The sequence below is a fragment of the Zosterops lateralis genome (assembly GCF_965231275.1).
Source record: "Zosterops lateralis genome assembly, chromosome: 10".
NCBI lineage: Eukaryota > Metazoa > Chordata > Aves > Passeriformes > Zosteropidae > Zosterops > Zosterops lateralis.
This window is the reverse complement of record NC_139770.1, coordinates 4475388-4498993: the sequence shown is the minus strand read 5'-3', so window position 1 is coordinate 4498993 and position 23606 is coordinate 4475388. Positions and strand designations below refer to the sequence as shown.

Genomic DNA, 23606 nt, shown 5'->3' with positions numbered 1-23606 from the left:
GCATGGTTTGGGCAGCTGCAGGAGTTAGGCTGGGTTAAAATCAGGCAGGTGGTGTGCCCAAGATGGTTCACAGCAGGTTGTCATCACCCCAAAACTCCCCGGATTGCTGTCAGCAAAGGTGATACAGAGTGGAGCAGGCAGGGATGCACCCAGGAGGGAATGGGGCAGGCATGACCTGAGAATAGCAAGGGAAGTCCCATCCTGCTCATTTGGTGCTTCTAAAAGGAAAAAAACCTTGGATTTTGAGACTTCCTTGTTGGTTTCTGGTCTCAGCAAACATAAAGAGGGGGTGCATTTTCCTCTCAGTGGGCAATAAGTCCCCTGGCTCTCTCCCTCATCCTCATGGGTGGGTTTGGGGCTGAGATATGTTACCTGTAGACAATGGGCTCGTGTAGTTCCCTCTTGTCTGAGGCCTGATCAATCCCCTGGTTGGCCATGCTGGAACATGGGGACTGTGCACTGCCCCCATGGCTTCATCTGCAGGTGGGAGAAGAAATGATCTGGTTCTGGCTAGGAGGATGCTGTGGGTTCTCCACAGCCAGTGCCAAGCACCAGAGTGTGTGAGGACAGAGTGGGATCAAGGAGCCCCTCTACCACCCAAATGGACCAACCTGCTGGCAAGGCATCTCCTCGGATGGGTGGGAACATTCTGGGTCTGTGTGAGGTCCCCAAAAATTATGAGAAAAAGCACTTGGAGCTCCTGGGGAGAGAGACATGGGGATGCTGACCTGTACCTCGTGCCCCCCACAGCAACAGAGGCGGGAGAAGGAGCTGCGGAAGCAGCAGGAGCGGGAGCAGCGCCGGCACTACGAGGAGCAGATGCGGCGGGAGGAGGAGCGGCGGCGCGCGGAGCACGAGCAGGTAACGGCCCGGGAACATGGCCACCACCATCAACACGGATCCCTCTGCCTCTAATCACAGATTTTCTTGTAAACACTCCTTTTTTACCACTTGAGAGCAAATTGCTTAATTGTTAACACTCTGTGTGTCGCTTTCACTGCTGTGGTTTATTTCTGTGTGGATCCACTTGCTGGCCCGCAGATGTGAAGGCACTTGATGCAGGTTTTCCACGCCCGCTTGTTGTCAGGGGATCAGATTTTTTTTGTTGTTCTTGGCTAATGTTTGCCATTTCCCAGTGGTTTCCATTCTTGTAGAGTGGTGGACACCCTGGGCTCTTTGGGCAGGGATGGAGGGTGCCCGGGCTGATTGATCAGATCACTTGGGCGGGGCGGATGTGGGTGCCCACCTCATTCTCATTCCTCTCCAGAAACACTGGCTCTTTTACCTTCTCTCTCTTTTTCCTTTGATCCTTGCTGCCCATGCCTCCAGGAGTACATCAGGCGACAGTTAGAGGAGGAGCAGAGACAGTTAGAGATCCTGCAGCAGCAGTTGTTGCAGGAGCAGGCGCTACTTCTGGTAAATGGGAGGCCACGGCCACGCTTGCCGCTTTCCGCCCGTGTCGCGTCCGCATGTGCCCGTGTCCCCCCAGTGCCTCCTGACATGGGGGACACTGCTGTCACCACCCTACCTGGAGCCTCCTGTCCAGCTCCATGGCTGCAGCATGCCTGGATCCCCCGTTCTGCTCAGGGCCGGGTCCCCTCGTGGTGCACGGCTCCCATTGCATCCCCTCCGCAGCATTGTCATGTGTGTGTGTGTGTGCCCTCGTGAGAGGGGCAGCCCTGGCTGCTGCTGTGAAGTTTTGGAGGCTGTTTGCAGCATGTTGAGGTGTGTCTGAGCTGTTGTGTGCCTGTATCCATCAAACCAACCCTGCCATGCTGTTCTTCGTGTTCTGAGTGAAGGCTTTTGTTTCAATTTCCTCGTAGGAACACTGTCTATTCCCTTGTGTGCTGTTTGCATTCTAGATGTCCTCTTTATTTAATTTGGGTTTGAGTTATCCTTTTTACTGCTGGTAGCTGTTACTGCATTTTCTTTTAATCTACAGGGTTGTTTGGGGTTTTTTTGTCTTGCTATTTTATTTAGGGGGGAAAAAAAGCCCTCACACAAGCTGTTTCCTTTTAAAAGGACTTCTCAAAATTATTTACTCCTTAAGACTCATAGAGCTGTAGGGATTCAGAAAGATCACACAGTTGGCTTTGCAGTCTGGCTCTTCCCAGGACTGATTAATTGGTCCTACAGAGGAGTTGGCTTCAGTTGGGTTTTGTCTGACCATAAAATCATGAAGTCCTTTGGGTTGGGAGGGACCTTAAAGACCATCTCTTTCCACCCCCCTGCCATGGGCAGGGACACATTCCACTAGACCAGGTTACTCTGAGCTCCATCTTGACCAGGTGATGTTTGGCACCTCATTGAATTGATCCTTCATTTCTCTGTACAGAAAAACCTGGGCTAAGTCAGTGGTAACTCCTAAGCAAACGTCAGCCCTCAGTGGGTGTTGCAGAGTTTCCCTGACAAGGCAGCACTCACGTCCCCCATTCGTACCAAATGGGGCAGTTCAGTGGCTGCAAAGCATCACTGGCAGAGTCACAACTCTGAATCTGTTGGCTCTGCTGTCTCTCCTTGGGGATGCTTTACGGCTCAATCCCCAAAGCCTTTCAAATCAGTGAGCTCTGCCAGAAAACAACCTTTCAGATGTTCAGGCCCCATTGTTGACCCAAACACACAGAGCTGGCAGGGCACTTTGTGACTGTGTTTTCTCCTGGGTAGGAGTACAAGCGCAAGCAGCTGGAGGAGCAGCGGCAGGCGGAGAGGCTGCAGAGGCAGCTCCAGCAGGAGCGGGACTACCTGGTGTCCCTGCAGCAGCAGCAGCAGCAGCAGAGGCAGGACCAGAGGCCAGCAGAGAAGAAACCCCTCTACCATTACAAAGAAGGGATAAATGCCAGCGAGAAGCCAGCGTGGGCCAAGGAGGTAAGGGAGAGCAGGGAGGGTGATGGTGCTCATCTGTATCCGCAGGGCTGGGTCTGAAATACACACAGCAGGTTGTGCTGCACAGGGTGGGGAGCCAGGAGATGCCATCAGCTGTGCTGAGAACACTCCCAGCTCAGTGCAGGGTGTCTGTGTGTGTTTGTGTAAAAATGGGGAGGTTTTTCCATGAGCACATGTGAGGAGGAGAATGGATCCCTCCTGGAGGGGCTCAGCCTGTCTGGGACTTGTGGATGTAGAATCATAGAATGTTAAGGGGTTGGAATGGACCTTGGAGATCATCTCCTCATTCTACTTCCTGGCATGTCCACAAGTGTGCAGGGGTCAGGAGTGAAGGCAGAGGATGATTGTTGTGAAGTTCCTTGCTGAGCCCTAATTCTGCACAGTCAGGGGTTGGACAGCTCTTCCCCCCACGCTCAGGGCTGTATCCCTTGGGGTTGCTCTTTCCTGATTTTTTTCTCTCAGGCAAAAAGAGGGGATTGTAATAGTTGTGATATCTTGAATATTAATTATGGCTAGTCTGAATAGTCTTGAAAAGATTAAGACATGCATTGTCTGCAGTCCAAATTCAGGATCATCTGCTAACTCTTTCTCGTTAATCTCTTTGTGGTGGCACCAGTAAGACTGGTGCCTGCTCTTGCCATTAATTTTTCTAAAGTTTTTTTTGTTTACTTTTGTAACTCTACTCCTAGGCAGAAAGATCTTTCAATAACTTCTCTATTCTTCCTACTAAGCAGGAGCACTGCTTGGCATCCTTTAGTCCTGGCAGACACATGATGTGCATTCAACATTTAGCTGGTCTTTCTTCTTGACAGTCCTCAGCTGCATCCACAATACCTGCAAGCATTGAATGCTCAAGGAGTTCAGCTACCTGTTCCTAAGAAGAGGCCAGTGATGTGTTCTTGGCCTTTCTGAACCATCACAGAGATAGATATGGGTGTCTAAAAATCTTTTCACCTCTTTACACTCTTGCTTGGATTTTTCTTTTGTTACCTTCCTGTTCAGTCTTCAATCTCTTTTGGTGGCACTGCACCAGGTGATAGATTTTCGTGGAATTGCATCATCATTATCCAGCCCTTCCAGTGAAAAAAGAGGTTTGAGAAGTGGGATTGCAGATGAGGTGTTCCAGATATGCTGAGCTGCCTCTGGTGGAGAGGCTTCCACCTGAGTGGTGCCTCTGCAACTTTATGCAGAACTGGGTCACTCTTGGCCATCTGTTGGAGTGCTGAGAGTAGGTAGTGGGCAGGGAAAAGAGAATAAACTCTGTCTGTCATTGACTGGTTTAAAGTAAACCCTCTAGAACATTGGTAAAGTACTTCTGGCACTGTCTGCAAAACTTTAGCAAAGATATGTAAAAAGGAATATTATTTTTTATCTGGGATGAAGGAGAAGAGTGCTGGATTTAGCTTTCCCTTTCAAACACAAAGGCCCATTTCTTCTGTTTCATGGGGCTGGCATCTTTTTGATGCTGTTACTGGAAGCAGGACATTGAGAACTGCACAGTGTTAATAAGAACAGCAGAACATGGCCTCTTTACCCTTTGCCAAATTCATAGGGAAGATGAGGTTTCCTGTTGTTGGGGAACTTCTCCAGTTTTCACCAATTAGCTCTGCAAACCATTTATTCCTTGCCCATGTCACTCTATCTGGTTTCTAATTAAATGCTCCAAGCTGTGGCATCTTTCTGCTGTTGAGAGCAGTAGTTTGATGTACTGCCTCAGCAAAGCACCCTTGGGAATCCCCCAGAATGACTCTTCTTGCCTCCATCCCATTTTATCTTCTGTTTAGTCATACTTTCAACACAATTCAGGTACTTTGGTGCATATATTGAAGGCCAACCTTTGCTGGCTCCACAGATAGATTTGTGCTGATACTTAATGAGGCTACCATAGTTCTTGCTATAGTTTAGCAATTTCCATACCCAACCCATGCATGCTAATTTAACAGAAATATTGAGACTTTGTTTTCCTGTGGGAACAATGAAAAGACAAGTCTGGTGCTCAGCCTACAGTTTCTGGAGGCTGTGGAAAGCTTATTTGGATATTTCCTGAGGATTTTGCATTATATCCCATACTGCCCTTGTTTTTATCCTTTTTTGTCTCAAGTCTTCTCTCTTAGGAGCTTGATCACCACACCTGAGCCCTTCTCATACTGTGCCCATTTTGCTTTTTACACCTCTCCTTTAGGCACACATTTTCCCACCTCATTTTCACAGAGTGACCCCTGGAGAAGACCCTGGAGAAGTGGGATAAAGCATCAAGGTGAAGCTGTGGCCACTCACCTTGTGGTCGTGTCCCTGCATCCCCTGGTTAAGGGACTGGCCTTTGGTGATGACAAAGCTTGGGATGAGGAACCAGCCTGTGCTCCACCTCTCACAGCTTCCCTGGAGCACAGTCAAGGATTTCTCTTGATGCTGAACGAAACAGTCTGAGCAGATAGTCCTGCCAAGACGCATGGATGCACATTCCCTTCTGCTGCCCCTTCTACTCATCTTCTTGTTATCAAGGATTATCCACTGGATGTTAACTTGGGATGTGGCTTGGGTGCTCTCCCAGTCCTGCCCTGTTTATCCAGGCACATCTCTTACAATTATGGAGTATTTGGGCCTTTTTGGAGATCATGTTGGGACCCTCTGGTGATCCAGCCAGGGATGTGACATTAGCACTGTGAGCTGTGATCCTGTAATCAGCACCTCCCTTTGTTACTGACTTTTCTGTTATGGATCTGTATTTGCTAAACAAGGTGTTGCAGATATCCAGGGAAAGCTTGGTCAGCTGAAGGATGGGTTTGGGCAGGAATATGCCACACATGACTGTGCAGAAAGGAGGGAACAGGTTTAATCAGATATTTTCCACATGGTGGCTGACCCCTGTGGTGCTTTCCCACTGTTCAGAGCTTCCCTGGGAGAATTCAGAGCTCAGCTGTGCATCACGGGCTGTTCTGTTCTCTGCAACAGCCAACACCCACATCAGTTCTTCTTTCAGTCCCCGTGGCTTTTATCCTGCTCTCACTTTGAAGTGATGTATTAAAACATTAGCAGCCTTCTACTGGGACTGCACAGACACTACTAAGGATGTTTCCTGCTTTGGGGAATCTTGAGTTCAATCAGAGATGGTCTGTACTTGAGCAATGATGAATTCCTGAAGGTTTTTGCTGCTTTTTCCCCCTTTCTGTCTAATAGTGGAATCAGTAAGACCCCACCAAGCACAGCTGGAGAGTCCCAAGAGCATCTTTTGCTGTGCTGGTGCCACAAAGTGCAAATGAGGAGATACTGGCAGTGGGAAATCAAGCACCTTTCTCCTTCCCAGTACCCAGATATCCCCATTTGATCCCTCTTCTGCTTTCTCCTCCACACCAGCTTGGACATCCTCCACAATCAGCTGCACATTAGGGGCTGGCGTGGTGCCGGGAGCAGCTGGAGCTCGGCGGCCGCTCCGTCTCCGCCTGTCGCTGTTGCTGCCAAGTCTTGGCTGATGAGGAAAGGCACTGGAGCAGTCTGTGACCCAGCACTCATGCTGCTGCTCCCTTTTCAGAGGGAGTTCTCCTTCCCACCCTGCTCCCCTTCTCATCCCTGTGTCCCCTTTGTTGGGCACAGCACGGCCTCTGCTCGCTGGTGGGCAGTGCCTGGGGAAGTTGTGGTGACCTTTTAGGACACAGCAGTAACCCAGGTGGCCCCTCATGAACTTAGAAAGGAAACAGTCCATAACACAAATTTCTTAGTTAGATTTTACTCTGTCTCATGCTCAGTCTCTGAAAAGGATTCATTTTTATTCTTTTGTTTCCTGAGTATTTCCTTAAAGAGGAGCTTTAATTCTTTCCAAGCAAACCTGTTGTAAATATTACCTTTTAATGTGGCATCATCCACGGTGGAATTGAGACATGCTAGGGGTATTTAACACTTAATTGACACATAAATAAAATACACATCAGATCTCGAGGTATCAAAAATTCTGCATAGCTTATGCTGCCTGAATATCAATGCACAGCCTAACTGCAGGATGGCACGGCTGGGTGAGCTGAAACCACTGTGTTCCCATCAAAGGTGGCTGAAAGCAGTGGGCTTTGGGTTGATGTTCTCTCTCAGTAAAAGAGGTTTTTCCCCTCCCATACATGACAAGGTGCCAGTCAGTAAATTCAGATCAAAGGCAACAGTTTTCTGGCTGCCATGTTTATTCTTTTATTCAGATCAAACAAAACTACTCATTGTGTTGTTTGTAACAGTGAAGGAAAATGGCCCCCTTGGTTAAAGATCCATTTGAGATGCGAGAGCTTCTCAGGAGTCATCTTCTAGGAACATCTCTCTGAGGCATGCTGCCTTTTCTTTTTTTTTTTCTTTTTCGCTTCTTTATTTCTCCATTTCATATTCAGAAATTAATTTAGCATATAAATTCAGGCATCCTTTTCATGCCTTTAAAATGCATTTATTGCACAGTTTGATGGATAACTTGGATTCCATGATCACAGAACCACTTAGGTTGGGAAAGATCTCCATGATCATCAATTCCAACCTGTGAGTGATAACTGCCTTGATCAAACAATAGATATGATATACCTGAATGTCGGATTATACCTTTTGCTAACCCAGAGATGGGACAACTGAGAGGAATTTAAAAAACTTTTATTCCATTTTCAGTCTCATGTGAATGGTGAGACAATATAGATGTTACAATTAACGCCATCACAATCAGAAGCCAAACTATTTCCTGATTACAGTACATTATAAGCATTTCTTGGCCTATCAGCTTTTGCCACACAGTGCTTCTAATGCCTTTAAGCCAATCATCTAAAATTACCCCTCATGGGTCCTACTACAATGCAGCTTTCATAGTTCTATTTCTTTAAAGTATCTAGTCTTATTTGCAAGGCCATCATTTGAAACTTGTTTCCATTTCTCTCTCAACAATGTCCATCCTATTCCATGGCATTTCTAAGTCAACATTTCTTGTCTCAAAGTTTGCATACAGATACATACTACGTGAGCCTTCTGTCAGGCTTTGAGAATTCTTCACAAATCCATTTCCCACACCCAAAGAGAAAAAAGAGCTTTCTGTATGTTACAGAATCACACAATGTGTAGGTTGGAAGAGACCTTCATGATCATCGAGTCCGACCTAGCCCTATCACCTCAACTAGATCATGGCATCAGGTGCCACATCCAGTCTCTTAAACACATCCAGGGATGGTGACTCCACCACCTCTCTGGGCAGACTATTCCAGTATTTAATCACTCTTTCCATGAAAAACTTCTTCCTAATATTCAACCTGTATTTTCCTTGACACAGCCTGAGACTTTCCTCTCGTTCTGTCAGTTGCTGCCTGGAGAAAGAGACCAACTTCCAGCTGTCTCCAGCCACCTTTCAGGGAGTTGTGGAGGGTGGTACGGTCACCTCTGAGTCTCCTTTTCTCCAGGCTGAACAACCCCAGCTCCCTCAGTCATTCTTCATATGGTTTGTTTTCCAAGCCCTTCACCAGCTTTGTTGCCCTCCTCTGGACTCTGTTTATGGGTTTCCATCAGAAATGAGTTCTCTGGGGGGTTGACCCCTGTTCCCCGTGTCCCACAGGTGGAGGAGCGCTCGCGGCTCAACCGGCAGAGCTCCCCAGCCATGCCTCACAAGGTGGCCAACAGGATTTCTGACCCCAACCTGCCTCCCCGCTCCGAGTCCTTCAGCATCAGTGGTGTGCAGCCAGCCCGGACCCCGCCCCTGCTCCGGCCCGTGGACCCGCAGGTAACGCTGCTCCCCCCTTGCCAGGACGCTGGGGGTGCTGGTAAGGAAACAAGGAGGAGTTGGATGGAAGAGAAATAGAGCCTGGCTCCCTGGTTTTCTCAGCCTTGAGCATATTCATTAGTAAGAGCAGCATCTACATGCATGAGTGTATTCCTCTTGTCACCTCCATGTGTTTTAGCAACATCATGTTGGTTTATACCTTCCTTTGAAGCATCACGTACTGGTTACTGCTAGAAACAAACTGGAGGACCAGGAGGAGCTGCTGCTCTGGTCCAGTGCAGCTGTTGCTCTGATCCTGTTTGGATCTGGTTTATGTAAAGGACTAAAACCACAGTGCCTGGTACAAAAGACCCGGGATGCTTTGATGCTGAGGATCATCAGAAAGAGGTTTTGCTTTCTTTGCCGCTTTGATTCAAGGTTTTGTTTTGGTTTTCCATTGAGTTGACATCAGTCACAAACACATCTGGAGAGGGCATAGATCACCATGACTGTCACAGAGGAGGAGCATTGTTATTTTAGAGGTTTCTCCCAGCCATGAGGTCTGCAAGTACTCTGCCACCAAAAGCTGTAGGAGTGTCAGTGCTGGCTCTGGTCCAGCCCCCAGAATTGCTCCCACAGATCCAGACACAAGCAGAGATTTCAGAGAGAAGTACAAAGCCTTTGCTCCAATTTCAGCTGGGCTTTCTATGGACTATGTGCCAACTAAGTGCCAGCCACGTGTGGCACCTCCAATACAAAGCCAGCTTTACACAAAAATATGCAGGAAAGCCTTGAAACACACTTTTCCTGTATGCATTGGGAAAGTGGGTAAAACCCCACTTCAGTGTCATCCCTCTGACTGACCAAATAATTTTCAGTGATGACCTTGGCGTCCTATACCATCAGCAGCTACAAAGAGTTTTGTTTGGCAGTAAAATACTCATGAAAGAGTTGCTTGAAGCCCCAGTGTGTGTGTATGCATACACATGTACCTTTGAGAGATGGACACGTACAGAGATGTGTATGTAGAAATTTCAAATAAAAGTCACCACCCTGTTGTATCAAAGGAGTGCAGCTTCACAGAGTCCTGAGAAGAAGCTCTGATTTCACAAACTGTAACCTTTATGATATTCTCAGATTTCCCAGAACAGATGCCAGTATTCCTTAAACTTGCAACCTGTAGGTCTAATTCATGGGAGCCACTGAGACCTGTAGAAGCTCATGCCTCAAGATATTTTTTTAAGCCATCTATGCCTCAGAATTCCTGATGATTTTTTAAAATAAGTTATTATTTATTATCGCTTCCTTACTTTTTGGTTTGTTTTTTTTTTCATTTTTAACATGGAAAATCCATGTCAAACCTCATTAGCACAACCACAGAGATGCAGGTGTAGGAGCTGGACTTTGGGCCAGCAGCAGCAGAGCCTGGGGCGGGCACGGTGTGCGGGAGTGTGATTTTTAACAGATCTTGCCTTGAAGTGATGTAAGTCAGAAGTTCCTGAAACCAAGGCAGTGCTGATCTCAGACCAAGGGGGCTTTTCAGTGCATCCAAAGTGCTAATCAAAATTATTTTTTTTTAAATCAAAATTTTAAATTTTTTTAATTCCTTTTTTTTTTTTTTACCCTCCATTTTGACTGATAGTTCTGTTTTGACTTGGTGCTTAGATTCCACATCTGGTCACTGTGAAATCCCAAGGAAGCTCCTTGTCTGGGTCTCAGTCACTGCATGAACAGCCTGCAAAGGGACTGGCTGGGTTTCAGGAGGCTCTGACGGTGACCTCTCACCGCACTGAGATGCCAAGGCAGAACTCGGACCCCACCTCAGAAAACCCTCCTCTGCCCCCTCGCATTGAAAAGTTTGACCGAAGTTCTTGGTTACGGCAGGAGGAAGACATTCCACCAAAGGTAACACCATTGCTCCTCACTTTCAGCACGTCAGAGGCAATCCCAGAGCTGAGTCCCTCTGGCAAAGCAGAGTGGGCAGGATTGAGCCCACCCCAAGGCTCTGCAGCAGGTGCTGATCTGCCCAGGGGCTGCATTTCCTCAGGCAGGGTTTGCTGGGAGCTGCTCTTGGCTGCAAAACAGCATTGCCCTCCAGCAAAGAAAGTTCTCGAGCTCAGACAGAGGCCAAAACAAATTAATCTCTTCTTTCCCTTGGATAAAAAACAACCTTCTGCTTAAATAGAATTATAGGAACATAAAATTTGTCATACTCAATAAGACGGGTCCTTTTTAGTCCAGTACCGTGCCTCCAGTTGCAATCAATATTTGATGGAAGACTTGTAAGGGCTCCAGCAGCTTTATACATTCATTGACATTTTGGCAGTGTCTGGCAATACCTCTTTAATTAGGATTCTTCTGGACCAGTGTTTCGATTGTGTTGTTTATACACCTTCACTTTGGAAGAATTATAACTTGGCCATTAAAGTTCCCCTTACAGTGAATCAGTGCTCTGCCAGGAGGATTTTTACAGAGGAGAAATGATTATAAATTGATTAGTGACGGGGAAGGCAGTATTTGTCCCTGACTGAGAGGCAATTTTTCTATGTATTTACAAAGCGAGTGACTTGCCTTTTTCAGAGCAAAGTTGCAGTCACCAGGTAAGCCTCCCTGTGCAAGGGATCTGTGGTGGTGTCATGGGTGTTGATAATGCTCCTATTTCTGCTGTCACCAAGCAAGAGGAGACAGCAGTGCTCTGCTGAAGGGAACAGCAAGCCAACAGCTCCTGGAACTGTCTGTGCTTGGCTCCTCCATAGTGCAGGAGGGTGGCTGCCTGGTTTTAACATAATTAAGAAAAAGCCCCTGCAATTTAATGTTGGCTTTTGCCATGAGTCCTTTGAGAAGGACACTGAGCTGCAGTGATGCCCTGCATGGTGAGACCATGGCTGCTGGGAGAAAAGCTGTTCTCCAGCACTATGCAGTATTTTCCCTCTTGGCTGAGGGAACATGGACTCTGGAAGGGATCCCCTCCAGATCACATTTAGGGTATTGTGTTGGCAGTACCACCCATGAGGAGCCTGAGTTCACACTGCACTGCCCAAGGCAGGGTTTGAGGTGTTTGCAGGCAGGAATGAAAGCACTGCCCTGAGAGGCAGGACCAGCTGTCTCTGTGGTCTGGGGTCTTGTTTCTGCCAGTGCTTATGGCTGGATGCTTCAGAGGAAGGTGGAAAACTCCCCAAGTCCTGACTGGAGAGTACCTTACCTGGAGGGAGAGACTTCTTTGTACTGAGACAAGCTGCAGCTGGTGATGCTCCAGTCTAAAGCATTGCCAGCTCTCTAAATCTTTTCTTATCTTGCCTAATGCAACCGTGTGTTTATTCTTAAAAAAAAAGCCAAGCCTAATCCTTTTTCTTGCTAATCCTGACAAGCCCTTGGCCTCTCTGTTACCTGGCGCAAGGTATTGAATGGTGAGTATTGTCTTGTCTCTCCACATCACTTGAGGTGCTGGGGGATGAGGCCACTGCACCTGTGGCCATGCAGTGATGCCCAAGCCCCCATGGGATGGGGCAGAGTTCCAGGGTTACCTGTCACTGCCCCTGTAGGCTGTGGTTGGCTTTGGGTGTTTGTGCTGAGCCCTTCTGCCAGCGGCAAGATTTTGGCAGCAGCTTCTGAAGCTCAGTGAAGGTCACAGTGTTTTAATCCCAGTGTTAGGTGGGTCAGTCTGGATCTTCCCACTGTCAACCCTCTTGTTTGTCCACCAGTCAACACCTTCTGTCTGCTGGCATGTGTCATAACTGAGCTAGATAGAAAATGCCTGTCGTGGCTGTTAAAATGTACTTCAGTCTGAATTTTGCCTTAAAAATTAGTTTTATGGCTTTTGTTAGATTTAAATTATATATATTTGTGTGTCTATGTGTGCATAAATTTCTTCTAGAAGTGAGTGCCCTGTTTGGTGGTATCCAGGCTGCTCTGGGGGCTCCCGTGCCAGGAGCATCCCTGAGGGCACCTCTGCATCTTGCTGCTGCCTCACGCTCCAGTGATCCCTTCTAAAAGCTGAGAGCCTTGTATTTTATAATTGCCCTAAATACTGCCTTTCTCTCAGTGGGAAATCAGCTGTAAATCAGCCTTAGGACAGTGCTGGAAGGTGATCTCCTGATGGCTCAGGTGAGCGAGCAGCCCAGTCTGGGTGACTGCAGATGCCTCCACTCTTTTCCAGGTGCCTCAACGAACCACTTCCATATCCCCTGCCCTGGCAAGGAAGAACTCCCCAGGCAATGGCAGCGCCCTGGGGCCCCGGCTGGGCTCCCAGCCCATTCGGGCAAGGTAAGGACATGCAGGGGATGGGCAGGAGTCATCCTGGTGTGGCTCTGCTGCACTGCCCCAGCCTCTCCCCCAGACAGGGGCTGGACTCCAGCCCTGCTTTAGGTGACTGCAGCAGTGTGCATTTTGGGGTTTTCCAAAGTTCTGTATGTTTTGTTGTTATTTTGTAATGGTTTATCCCTACAGCCCCCATCCCCAATTCCCTGTGGTATTTCCCTGGTGATAGATCTTGTCAATCACTGCCACCACACCCTAAGGCTGAAAAGTTCTAGTAAGGCTTCAGGGTAACTCAGCAAGGCGTCAAGTTCCCCACTCCCCTTTCTGTCCATAGATGGCCCTGTCAATTGTCCCATGTTCTTGGTCAGTCCCCCTCTTCCCTGAGATTGGTTCCAGGTATCTCCTTGCCCAGGAGATACCCCTGGTACTTAATGGGCAACCTAAGCCCCAGAGCTCACTCTTCACGTGGGTTTTGGGGTTGAATAAACCTATCTGCTTCCCATGTGAGAGTCTCCTTCTTCCAAGCCGTTACCACATTTCAGTCTGAGGTTCAGACCCACCAAACATCAAAGGTACAAGGCTGTCCCCTTCATATGCAGACCAGTGAAAGAGCTCCTGGTAAACCTTTCACCAGACACCAGCATAGTGAACACCACGACATTTACGTGGCTTCTCTCATCTCTGGGATGAATTTTTTGCATCCATTAATGATTTGTACTGACAAGGCTGCAAATGCTGGAATCCCTGGAGGGTTTGCTCCCTTGGCTGAATGCATTCCTGGCCATTGCAGGGTTTGGAGGTGGATGCTGCAGCTGCTGCTGTGGAATCAAACAGGAGTTTGGGTGCTCCCCTTGGTGGAAACAGGTCCTGGGTCTCACCTCTTGCATATCAGTGGATCCCTGTAAGCCAGTGGGGAGACCCCAGTGGTACATTCCATACATTTCTTATGCATCAAAGCAGTTTTTCACATATAATGACTGAGGAATGTGCTGCAGGACTGACACACAGCTTGCTGAGATCCTCTCTAGATATAGATCAAGGATTAAATTCCTTTCAGCTTCCTAGGACTGGGTGTTTAGCTTAGCCAGATCCAGCTCTGGCATAGCAGTGAGCCTTGAGGAAGGTGCTGTGCCAGCACTGTGGTCCCATCTCTGCCATGTCACAGCTATCCCTGGGCATGTTTAAAACGAGCAAGGAAAGCTGACAAGCTCTGCTCAGAGCTGGATGGAATAAAACACAGCTTAGTCATGCGAGAGCTTGTCTCTGCCTCACAGAACGAGACCTCAGTCGGGCACATCCCGGGAGAAATGCGAGTTCCAATTAGCCTTGCGTGAGGGAGCTCCGTGGCTTCTTCCTCCTGCCTTGTCCTCAGAGGATGAGGTCAAAAAGTGAATGTGGGGATGTTCAGTGTGTGTGCTGTCACCAGTTTGAGGATAAGCTCCCTTTCCAGCTCAGTGCCCCCTCTGTGCCTCAGCAAACTCACAGGCAGCAGCCCCGAGTCGCTGGCAGGGGCAGCAGCAGGAGGAAGAGTATTTCTTGTTTTCTTTTTTTATTATTATTATTATTTTTAATTAGAGAAAAAGCATATCATGGTTTGTTGCTCTTCTTTGCCAAAGGCTGAACCATTTTGAATTCTTGAAAATGTTGTTCTTTTAATTAGCTGTTGGTCGAAGGACAGTTTAAAATGCAGAGGGATATTGGACTGCATAGTCTTTATAAGTGATGGTGTTGAAAGTAAAAAGGATAATGGGAATCTGGGATTCAAGTTCAAGGTTGCCCAGTGTTTCCTGCACCCTCTCTGTCCCTGTCCTGCTCAGTGCAGGTAAATACATCAGTTGCCAAAGTTTTCAACTATACTTCATTAGTTAATTTAGCTAAGGACATCAGCCACGCAGCATGAGCTGGAGGCCTTCAGTTTGATGAAAATTGGAAATTATTAGGGTGCTGCCACATGTCCATTAAACTTAAGTGTTCATTGAAATTATTTCATACTTCATTTCTCTCACAGTAATGTAATTTTTTCCTTTTTCCCTGTTCCTCCTATTGGTTCTTGATTCTCCCCATGCAGAAATGTAAATATTACAGAAATATCCCTTCTTTTATTTGTCACCCTCATAAATGAGGTAATATTTACTATACATTTTAAAGACGCCTTTGAGTAAGATCACTTCCAGAAACATTGTAGAAAACCAAATTGCCTAACTCTGCATGAACATCTCTTCTGATGTCATTTCAATGCCAAGTAAGAATTAATTTCCTAAAGGCATCTGATACCCAGAGAGATATTAGTCACTCCTTGTGTATCAAGGAAGCTTTTTATTCTAGATTTATCTGTGTTCACAAGGGTGAGAGAAATCAAGCAGGAAAAGTGGATATCTGATGCAAAGTTGAAGTGAGGCCATGAAAATTGGGGACTGTGACTTAAGTGGTACAAGTGATCTGCAGCCTTGTTGCAAACTTGAGATCCTTGCTTTGCTGAAGTCGTTGTCTAACAGCACATCACAAATTCCTGCTTTTATGAAGAATTTTGGTGGCTAATTAGGTAACTCCAGCTATGCAAATCCACAGACGGGATCAAGAGCAAAAAGAATCTTTCAATGGTTGCCAAATTTTACAAAATAAGAGCAGAAAGATGCTCTGGGCAATTTTCTTTTGTCATGGTCAAAGTGCACCCAAAATTGGTGACCTCAGCCCTGTTTCCTCCAGCTGAGGAGGACTCTCCTGGCCTTTGTCTCCTCAGTGTGGGAAGGGTCTGGAGCCCTGGGGGTGGGTGTGACTCCGGCTGATGGTGCCCCTCTGTTTTGTCCTCCTGCAGCAACCCAGACCTGAGGAGGACAGAGACCATCGTGGAGAGCCCCTTGCAGAGGACCAGCAGTGGCAGCTCCTCCAGCTCCAGCACTCCCAGCTCCCAGCCCAGCTCCCAGGGTGGATCCCAGCCCGGCTCCCAGGCTGGCTCCAGCGAGCGCAACAGAGTCAGAGGTGAGCTTGGACACATCCCTCAGCACCAGGCACACTTTGTGAGGCTCCCTGACAAGCAGGAAGGGCAAGAGGCCTCGTGATCTCATGCTTGTTTTTTAAAAAAATAAAAACCAAAGGATCCATCATTTCTGATGTGCTTTTGTGACCTGCTGGCCTCTTTGCAAGCAGAGTTGCCAACAGCCCCATTTCCCTGGAGGCTGATGTAAGATGGGCACAGCATCACTGCCAAGTAGCCTGTGCAAAAAGAGATGGGGCTTATGCTTTAGGGTGAACAAAAAAAAACTACCAGTGTGCTTCCTGTCTTCATCCACCCAGATGCACCTCTTCTTATTGTGGGAGTGTGTTTCACTTTTAATTGATAGATATTTTTTGGGAGGGCTTCATCTTTGTGCCTGAGATGGGATGAGAGGAGTGATGTAATGTGTAAGAAGCTCTCTCTCAAATGCTTTCACCAGGCAGCCATGCTGACACGGGGTTTATTGTAGCCAAATCTGTGTTTGTAGCCAAATTGTTCCCTCTCATCCTAGAGCTCCTCCTAAAGATATTCAATTTCCCTATTTAATGGCAGTGGAGTAGTGAAGTTGCCACAGCCCATACACCCCCACCTCTGCATTCTGGCACAGCCCCACACTACCCCAGGGCTGAAGAGCTTTAAGACAAATGCTGCCTCCATGTGTTGAATATTTTATGACTTGGCCATAAGATGATGGTGTCTGTTGTTGAAACCATCAGTCCTCTAGGTAGTCAATAAAAGGAGTTTGTAACCCATTGTCGTTTTGGGTTTGGTTTTGTTTTTACTAATGAGGAATCCTGCGACAAATATTGTCTTAGTGATGTCAGATGCTGCAGAGCTTTTCATTTATCACATGCCCTGCTCTTCTGCAAAGTAAATTTGTTTCTTTAGTAGAAAAGGAGCAGTAACTTTGTGAGAGGGCTGTTGGTGGAGGCTGAGCAGGATTATGGATTCTCTTGCTCTGTTGCTGGAGAAGTAGAAAGGAATGGGAGAGTTTTTCAAGACAGCAAAGTGATGGTGAAGTCCCTGTTCCCACCAGTGCCAGGTGACAGGATGCAGTGGTGGCTTTTGGCAGCATTTTAATTCCCACTTCTCCACCTGCCTTTCACCCAGGGAATGCCAAGCCCGAAGGATCCCCTGTGCTCTCCCATGAGCCCGCCAAGGTCAAGCAGGAGGACAACAGGGACGTGACACGACCGAGCCGACCCGCTGTGAGTCCCCAATTCCCTCCCATGGGAATGCTGCCAGCTGGCTTGGCCACGTTTCCCTTCGGTGCGGTGGCACAACCGCGGGGACCCCAAAAACGAGGCTAGTACTGCTGCTGCTCCAGCAGAGAGCCTGGAAAGCAGCAGTACAGCGAGAGCCCCTGGGAGATTTGAATGCTTAAAGAGAGTGCATGAGTTTTTACCAGGAGCCCAAGCCTAGGAGAAAGCACTTAAGCCTGTGTTTCCAGGTGAAGCAGAGGCTTAAGGGCTTTGCTAGCTTGGGCGCGGCGGTGGCCGATGGCACATTGTTGTGTTCCGTGCTGCATGTCCCCCGCAGCACCCGCGGAGGGATGCTCTGCTCATGAAGGCTGGGGAACCAACCAGGCCCCAACAGCCTTCTCAGCTTAAACCCCCACCTGGTAGTGGTCTCTCTACACTCCCCTTCTATTATTCTGAGCAAAATCTCATCCGAAGTGTTGCCTCCTGGTTTAATGCTGTTGACATTTGTATCTTAAAAACTGCAGAGTCGGCCTAAAAACGATATGAATTTCCACTGCTTCTCTATTTTAATGTGTATTAATGTTTTGTTGATGATGTTTTTTTCTTCTCTACACTCCACAGCGTTGAGCTAACAATTCTAATTTTATTTCTAACCTGCTTGCCCTTCCTCTGGCTTTTTCCTGTCCCGATCTGTTTCCTCTGATGCTGATTATTCTTCCTTTACCCACAGAGCTATAAGAAAGCTATAGATGAGGTTAGTGATATCTTTTCTCAGTGGGTCATGCCTGTGCAAGGTTGACTAGTTAGTGCTTTATTCCGAGCTGGGTGTTGTTGGTGCTGGCGTTGATAAAGGCGGCGATGCGATCTCGGGTCGGACGGGAGAGCGAACCGGCAGCGTTCCGGTGTCGGGAGCCCGCCCGTGGGGAGGGGACATCACTGCTGGTGTGCTCTGCTCAGCCCTGGGCTGCCCAAAACATGCTGCCCACACCACTTGTTGCATGGAGGCCAGGGCAGAGGCATCCCAGCGCTGACGTGGGGGAGCAGGTGGTGCTGCCGTGGCTCGGCGTGTCGGAAAGAGAAGGAGTGAGAGCGGAGGTTCCTCATGCCGGTGGAGGAGGTCGGGCAGCCTGGACCCCTCACCACATTCTGCTCTCAGCCACAGCCCCCAGGCCACCTGCTGATTTCAGTGGGGCCATCAAATGCTGTTTGAAATGTGTTCTAAGCTTAATTCAAAAGAAGACACTTGAAAAACAGAGCAGTGAAAACACAGTGGGTTGTTTATTCTCATGGACCAGCATCCACTGCAGAACCACAGTCAGCAGAGCCATCTTGGATGCTGGTCCTCATTCATCCTCTTAAAAAAATGAGAGTCCTGAAGTACACCTTTTTCACTTATTAAAATATTTTAAATGTGCAGCTGGCAGTGGTGAATGTTTAAACATTCATGGGAAAAGACCCAACATTCCTGATTTAACATTTAACTTGCCTCACACAGGCATTGCCGTGCACACTGCTGATATTGGTAACTGCAGGGCTGTAGTGGAAAGCACTGGTTTCAGCAGCCTCCTCTGCAGCCTTTTTCCTATAAAAATAAAAGATATGAAAGAAGGAAGATGTGATGGTTAGTTAACTTGTTCTCTTGGATAAAATATGAGCAATACATTTTGTTTAATGAGGTGCTTTGTTAAGAAAAAAGCACATAAATCAGTGTCTAAATAGAGGCAGCCTGTGTGCTAAATTCAAGCTCAAGGAGCGATGTGATTTCAGAAACCAATCTGACTTGATGCCAGCAAATATTAAATCTAAAGAAGGCTTTGTAATTAAAAGTAATTAAAGAGCACTGGCACCACTAACTTATGTATTATGTCACCCTCAGTAATAACACTTGGAACACGTGTGGAACTACAGAGCACTTTCTCTCTAGTTGTCAGATTGTTTTTGGTCCAGGAGCAACTCGGTGAAGCTGTTTAATCCTACAAAGTGCTCATTACTTACAGAAAATGATAGCATCAAAAAATTAACCATCCTGAGGCAAAGCTTTAACTAGGAAATATGAGTTATCTGATGATATTGTCTGGGAGTATTGTTGCTCTTATAACTTGCAAATTAGTTATTAAAAAGTAATTAAGCTGATCTTTAAAATATTTGACTATCTTCTAGTGATGGCCAAAAAAAAGGCTGATAGGGTGTCTCGAAGCACTTTAGAAGTGGAAGGTGCAAAAAGGAAGTAATTTTCACAGTCCAATGCTGTGGCAGGGAGGAGTTCAGTGCTAGTCCTGCACTGCAGAAGTCCAGCTGCAGTTTTAAGAGGCTCTTACACAGTCCTAAAATCCCTTTTAAAGTGAGAGGCTCTAATTCAATTCAAAGGCAAGTGCTCAATAAAGAGCATGTTTGATACTCTAAATGGAAAGCATTGTTAAGCTGCTGAAATTGTCACTGATTCTTATTTAGGAAAAGAAGCAGTCGTATCATAGAAGCTGCTACAGGACTAATTAAAATAATTAGTTGTCTTGACTGCAGATTTGACTCTATTTCAATCTCAAACATGTTGGCATTGAAAAGGAACACTTGAAATGCCACAGTCTCTCTTTAATCATGATAAAGAGCCTTTTTTTAAAGGGACAGAGACCATTTGGAAGGATACAGAACTACAGAATCAGAGAACGATTTGGGTTGGAAGGAACCTTAAATTTCATCTTGTTCCCATCCCACCCTGTCCATAAGCAGGTACAGCTTCCACTGTCTCAGGTTTCTCCAAGCCCCATCCATCCTGGTCTTGAACATTCCCAGGGGCAGGGCAGCTTCCCTGTGCCAGGACCTCAGCAGAGTCTGAATAAAGAATTTCTTCCAAATATCTGATTTAAATCTACTCTCTGTCAGTTTGAAGCCATTCCCCCTTGTCCTGTCACTCCATATCCTTGTCCAAAGTCCCTCTCCAACTCTACTGGAGCCTCTAGGTACTGGAAGATGCTCTGAGGTCTCCCTGTGGAGCCTTTTCTTCTTCAGGCTGAACAACCCATATAAATCCATCTGTGAAAAAGGGATTGACCAATTAAAAAAAAAAAAAAAAAAAAAAAACAACTAGGTATTTTTTTTATATACTTTGCTTATATTTATGGATCTGATAAAAATCTCTCCAATATCCAGGAGAGTCTCTGTGTCAGAGCCCAGGCAGGGCAGAGCTGGGAGCAGAATGTGCGGCTGTCACCGGTGGGAGCCCGCCGGGAGGTGTGGGTCATCAGCAACCAAAGCACAGATTGCTTACCAAACATTCCTACCTCACCATTAAAAAACAAACTGGGTTTGCATCTCAGCCATAGAGCTTTTCCATCCTTTTCTTCACATGTCAACAGGGTAGATTTTTTTAAGAGCTCCTTTTTGCAACCGATAATTAATATTGCCGTAGTCGCCCTGCTGGAACGGTAAACTGGAAATGCAGTAAATGAGAGTATGGCCGTAAGACAATTGTGGAATTTAGTCTTTTTCAATGAGTTTCTTTCTCCCTAATCCTTTATCTCTGACCGAATGCACTGATGCCTACCTCGGTCACTAATATAGGGAGAAATGGTAAGACTGACAATTGCGATGCTTTGTTCGTCATGTGCATGTCTTGTGCAACAGAGTTCTCTAACCCATTCTAATTCGAGCTCTCATGCTTTTCTGCCCTACTGCTTCCCCCTGCATTGCTATAAAAGCATGTAAGATAACAAAAAGTCTCTTTTCTACACGGTGCCTGCCATGTTCCTTGTTTTGAAATAGCAGTGTCTATTTTATATGACTGTCGGGTCTGAGACCTCATCAAAGTCATGGTAAACTGAAAAATTATGACTAGGCTTTGGGACTGCTCCTATCTTTTTTCTTGTTTCAAGGCTTTTTTATTATTATTATTTTATTTTTCCCTTAGCTTGTAGGCTGCCACATTTCACATAAAGTGCTTAATGGGTCCCGCTGAGGGATTTTTTTTTTTAATTTTTTTTTTCTTTATTATTACTATTATTTTTTGATCGTGTGGCTGACTCAGAGCTGTGACTCCCAAGTCTGGCTGAGCTGGGCGCTTCTCCTCGTGCTCCTCACCGCCTCTCGGCAGCCGCCCGACAGCGGAGACTCACCATGGAAGCAGCTCTTGACGTGGGGATTGCACCACTCCATGGGAGATGCTGTCATTGCTTCCTTCCCAAATGCATTTATTACAGAATAAATACCATTACGGGGTCTCTTTGAGAAGTTTGAGAGAAGAGAAAACCCTGCAGGAGAAATTCTCCGAGCCAATCTTTGAAGTGACGTTGTTTTCCAGTTTACTATGATGGTGACTGAACTTCACCTTTTCCAACAAATATAATTTTGTCGTGTATATACATATAAGTGTGTGTATATATATGCACATACACGTTTCAAAGAGAAAAAGAAGAGGTTGGCTATTGACTTTTCAGTGAGCGTAAATCAGTTTTGTTTTGTTTAATAAATGCTACATGCTACAAACATTGTCTTACGTTTGTCTCATGTTTGTAACGACTCTGTAAAGCTATTTCTTGTTGCTCGTGCTGTTAGCATTGGCTTTTGGAGAGATGTTGGTGACGCTCTCCTTGCTCTGAATGTAACAGCCTTGTTTCCTTGTTTCCTTGCCCCCATCCCCTGCAGGACCTGACGGCTTTAGCCAAAGAGTTGAGGGAGCTGCGCATCGAAGAAACCAACCGCCCCCTGAAGAAGGTGACAGACTATTCCTCCTCCAGCGAGGAGTCGGAGAGCAGCGAGGAGGAGGAGGAGGATGGGGAGAACGAGACACACGATGGGACCGTGCCTGTCAGTGACATCCCACGGCTCATGTGAGGAATGCTTTCATCTGGGGGGACAAAACCTGAAACCCTGGTGTGTGTTTTTCTGGAGGTGAAACCCCAACGTGTCTTGGCCTGGAAGAGAAACCCTGGTGTGTCCTGGTCTGGAGGAGCAGTAGCTGTGATAAAGGACATGTCCAAAGAGTGTCCATGTTTGGTGGCTGGCACTGGGAACAGCATCATGGTTGCAAGAGATGATGTGTTTTCCCTGTTCCAAACTAGAGATAATTAATGGGAAAAACTGAGCTGTGTCCGCTGCATATTCATTGAATGTTGGCTCAAAGCTGATGGAGCTGTTCCTGCTGATGAGCCAGGCAGGTTTTTGGCCAGAGTGGGCACAGCTGACTTCATCCACACCATGGGTCCTGCCCATGGGATGGATGTGCTAAAACTCTGCCTTCTCTTGAGCCTGGTCTTGCCCCAAATTAAGCCATGCTAAAGTGTCAGTACTTGGTGGCCTGCCCAGTGCCAACTGGTAGAGCCAGGATTATAATAATCCTGATTATTTGTCTTGGATTTCTGCCCTTGGCTCAGTCAGTCTTGGTGGGTTAAAATGGTGAAATGAAGAGATCAGCAGACTGTTGTGTCCCATGGGACACTTGTGCCTTTGAGTCTGTCCAGATCAGGGCAACACAGCTTCAACACTCACAGGGAGCTGTTGCTGTTCCAGAGAGAGTTCCTGGAGCATCCCTGCTCAGGATTCCCACTCAGTGCTGTGCAGGGGCATTTCTAGAGGTCTCTGCTCCTTTGAGTTCACAGAGGAGCTGTAGAAAGGTTTCAGGGGATTATTGGCATTTTAATCAGTTCATCTCCATTTTTCCTGCTAAATGAGTTGTAGTTGATACAGGCATACCTGGCTTCAGGAATGTGGTTTAGCAGTGAACATGATGGTGCTGGGTGAATGGTTGGACTGAAGGAATTCAGAAGTCTTTTCCAATCTAAACAATTCTTTGATTCTGTGCTTCATGGTGGTGGGGCATGGAGCAGCCCAGAAGCCTTCTTAAGTGGCAGGGAGGCCATGTCTCCTTGGCTCCATGTTATTCAGAGTGCCAACCTCCTGGGTTGGTGCTTCCTTCCAGCAGAAGAATTAAAATTAGAGCTCTTGAGTTGGTTGGAGCAAGTGAGGAGGCAGAGGGATGGCTCTGGATGTGCAGCAGTCAGAGGGGCAGTCAGGCGTGCCAGAAGGGGCCTCAAGCTGCTCATGGAAGAGGAGTTTAATCAGGAGTGGTTAATCTGTGCTGACATCCTTCTTCAGACACCTTGGGTTTGACACAGCACTCCCAGTGGATGAATGTCTCACTGGATGCCTTGCAGCCACATGTGTGGGATGACAGGCACAGCAGTGAGCTGGATGCCCCCAGCCCCTGCCAGCCCAATGCCACATGTCCCATAATGTCCTGACTCTGTTGTGTCCCAGAGACAGAGGGTGGAGATGCAGCATTGTCTGCACTGCCCCATGTCTCAGGAAAAAGAAAGCAAATCCTCTGAGTTACATCCTTATTTCACAAAAGGAACTTTAACTCAAGTTCAGCCTCAATGTACTTTGGTGTTTTTCTAACAGACTTATTTTCCTATGTTCAGTGTTTGTCATTAGAAAGTGGGACCAAGAGAGATCAATCTTCTGCTGCACCTTCTGAGTGATCTTCGTGTAACCCATGTTCAAACTTCCCTGAGTATTCTCCCTGAGCACTTGGCTGCTCTTCATTCCAGTCTCTTTTGCTGCAAGATAACTCTAT

At 47.0% G+C, this 23606-nt stretch overlaps 1 protein-coding gene across 6 annotated transcripts in view; it reads left to right on the top strand.

Annotated features, from left to right (window-relative positions):
* The window catches only part of TNIK (TRAF2 and NCK interacting kinase), a 153552-nt gene that overhangs the window by 113813 nt on the left and 16133 nt on the right, over positions 1-23606 (top strand). For 2 of the 6 annotated variants that reach the window (XM_083868288.1, XM_083868286.1), the window contains exons 13-21: positions 751-861; positions 2665-2865; positions 8441-8605; positions 10250-10489; positions 12741-12847; positions 15657-15820; positions 16947-17044; positions 17769-17792; positions 21677-21861. In XM_083868288.1, coding sequence (XP_083724414.1) covers positions 751-861; positions 2665-2865; positions 8441-8605; positions 10250-10489; positions 12741-12847; positions 15657-15820; positions 16947-17044; positions 17769-17792; positions 21677-21861 — 1295 coding nt within the window. Of the gene's footprint in view, positions 1-750; positions 862-1329; positions 1417-2664; positions 2866-8440; positions 8606-10249; positions 10490-12740; positions 12848-15656; positions 15821-16946; positions 17045-17768; positions 17793-21676; positions 21862-23606 lie in introns of all 6 variants that reach the window. The other 4 variants (XM_083868290.1, XM_083868291.1, XM_083868289.1 and 1 more) reach the window with 4 other exon arrangements.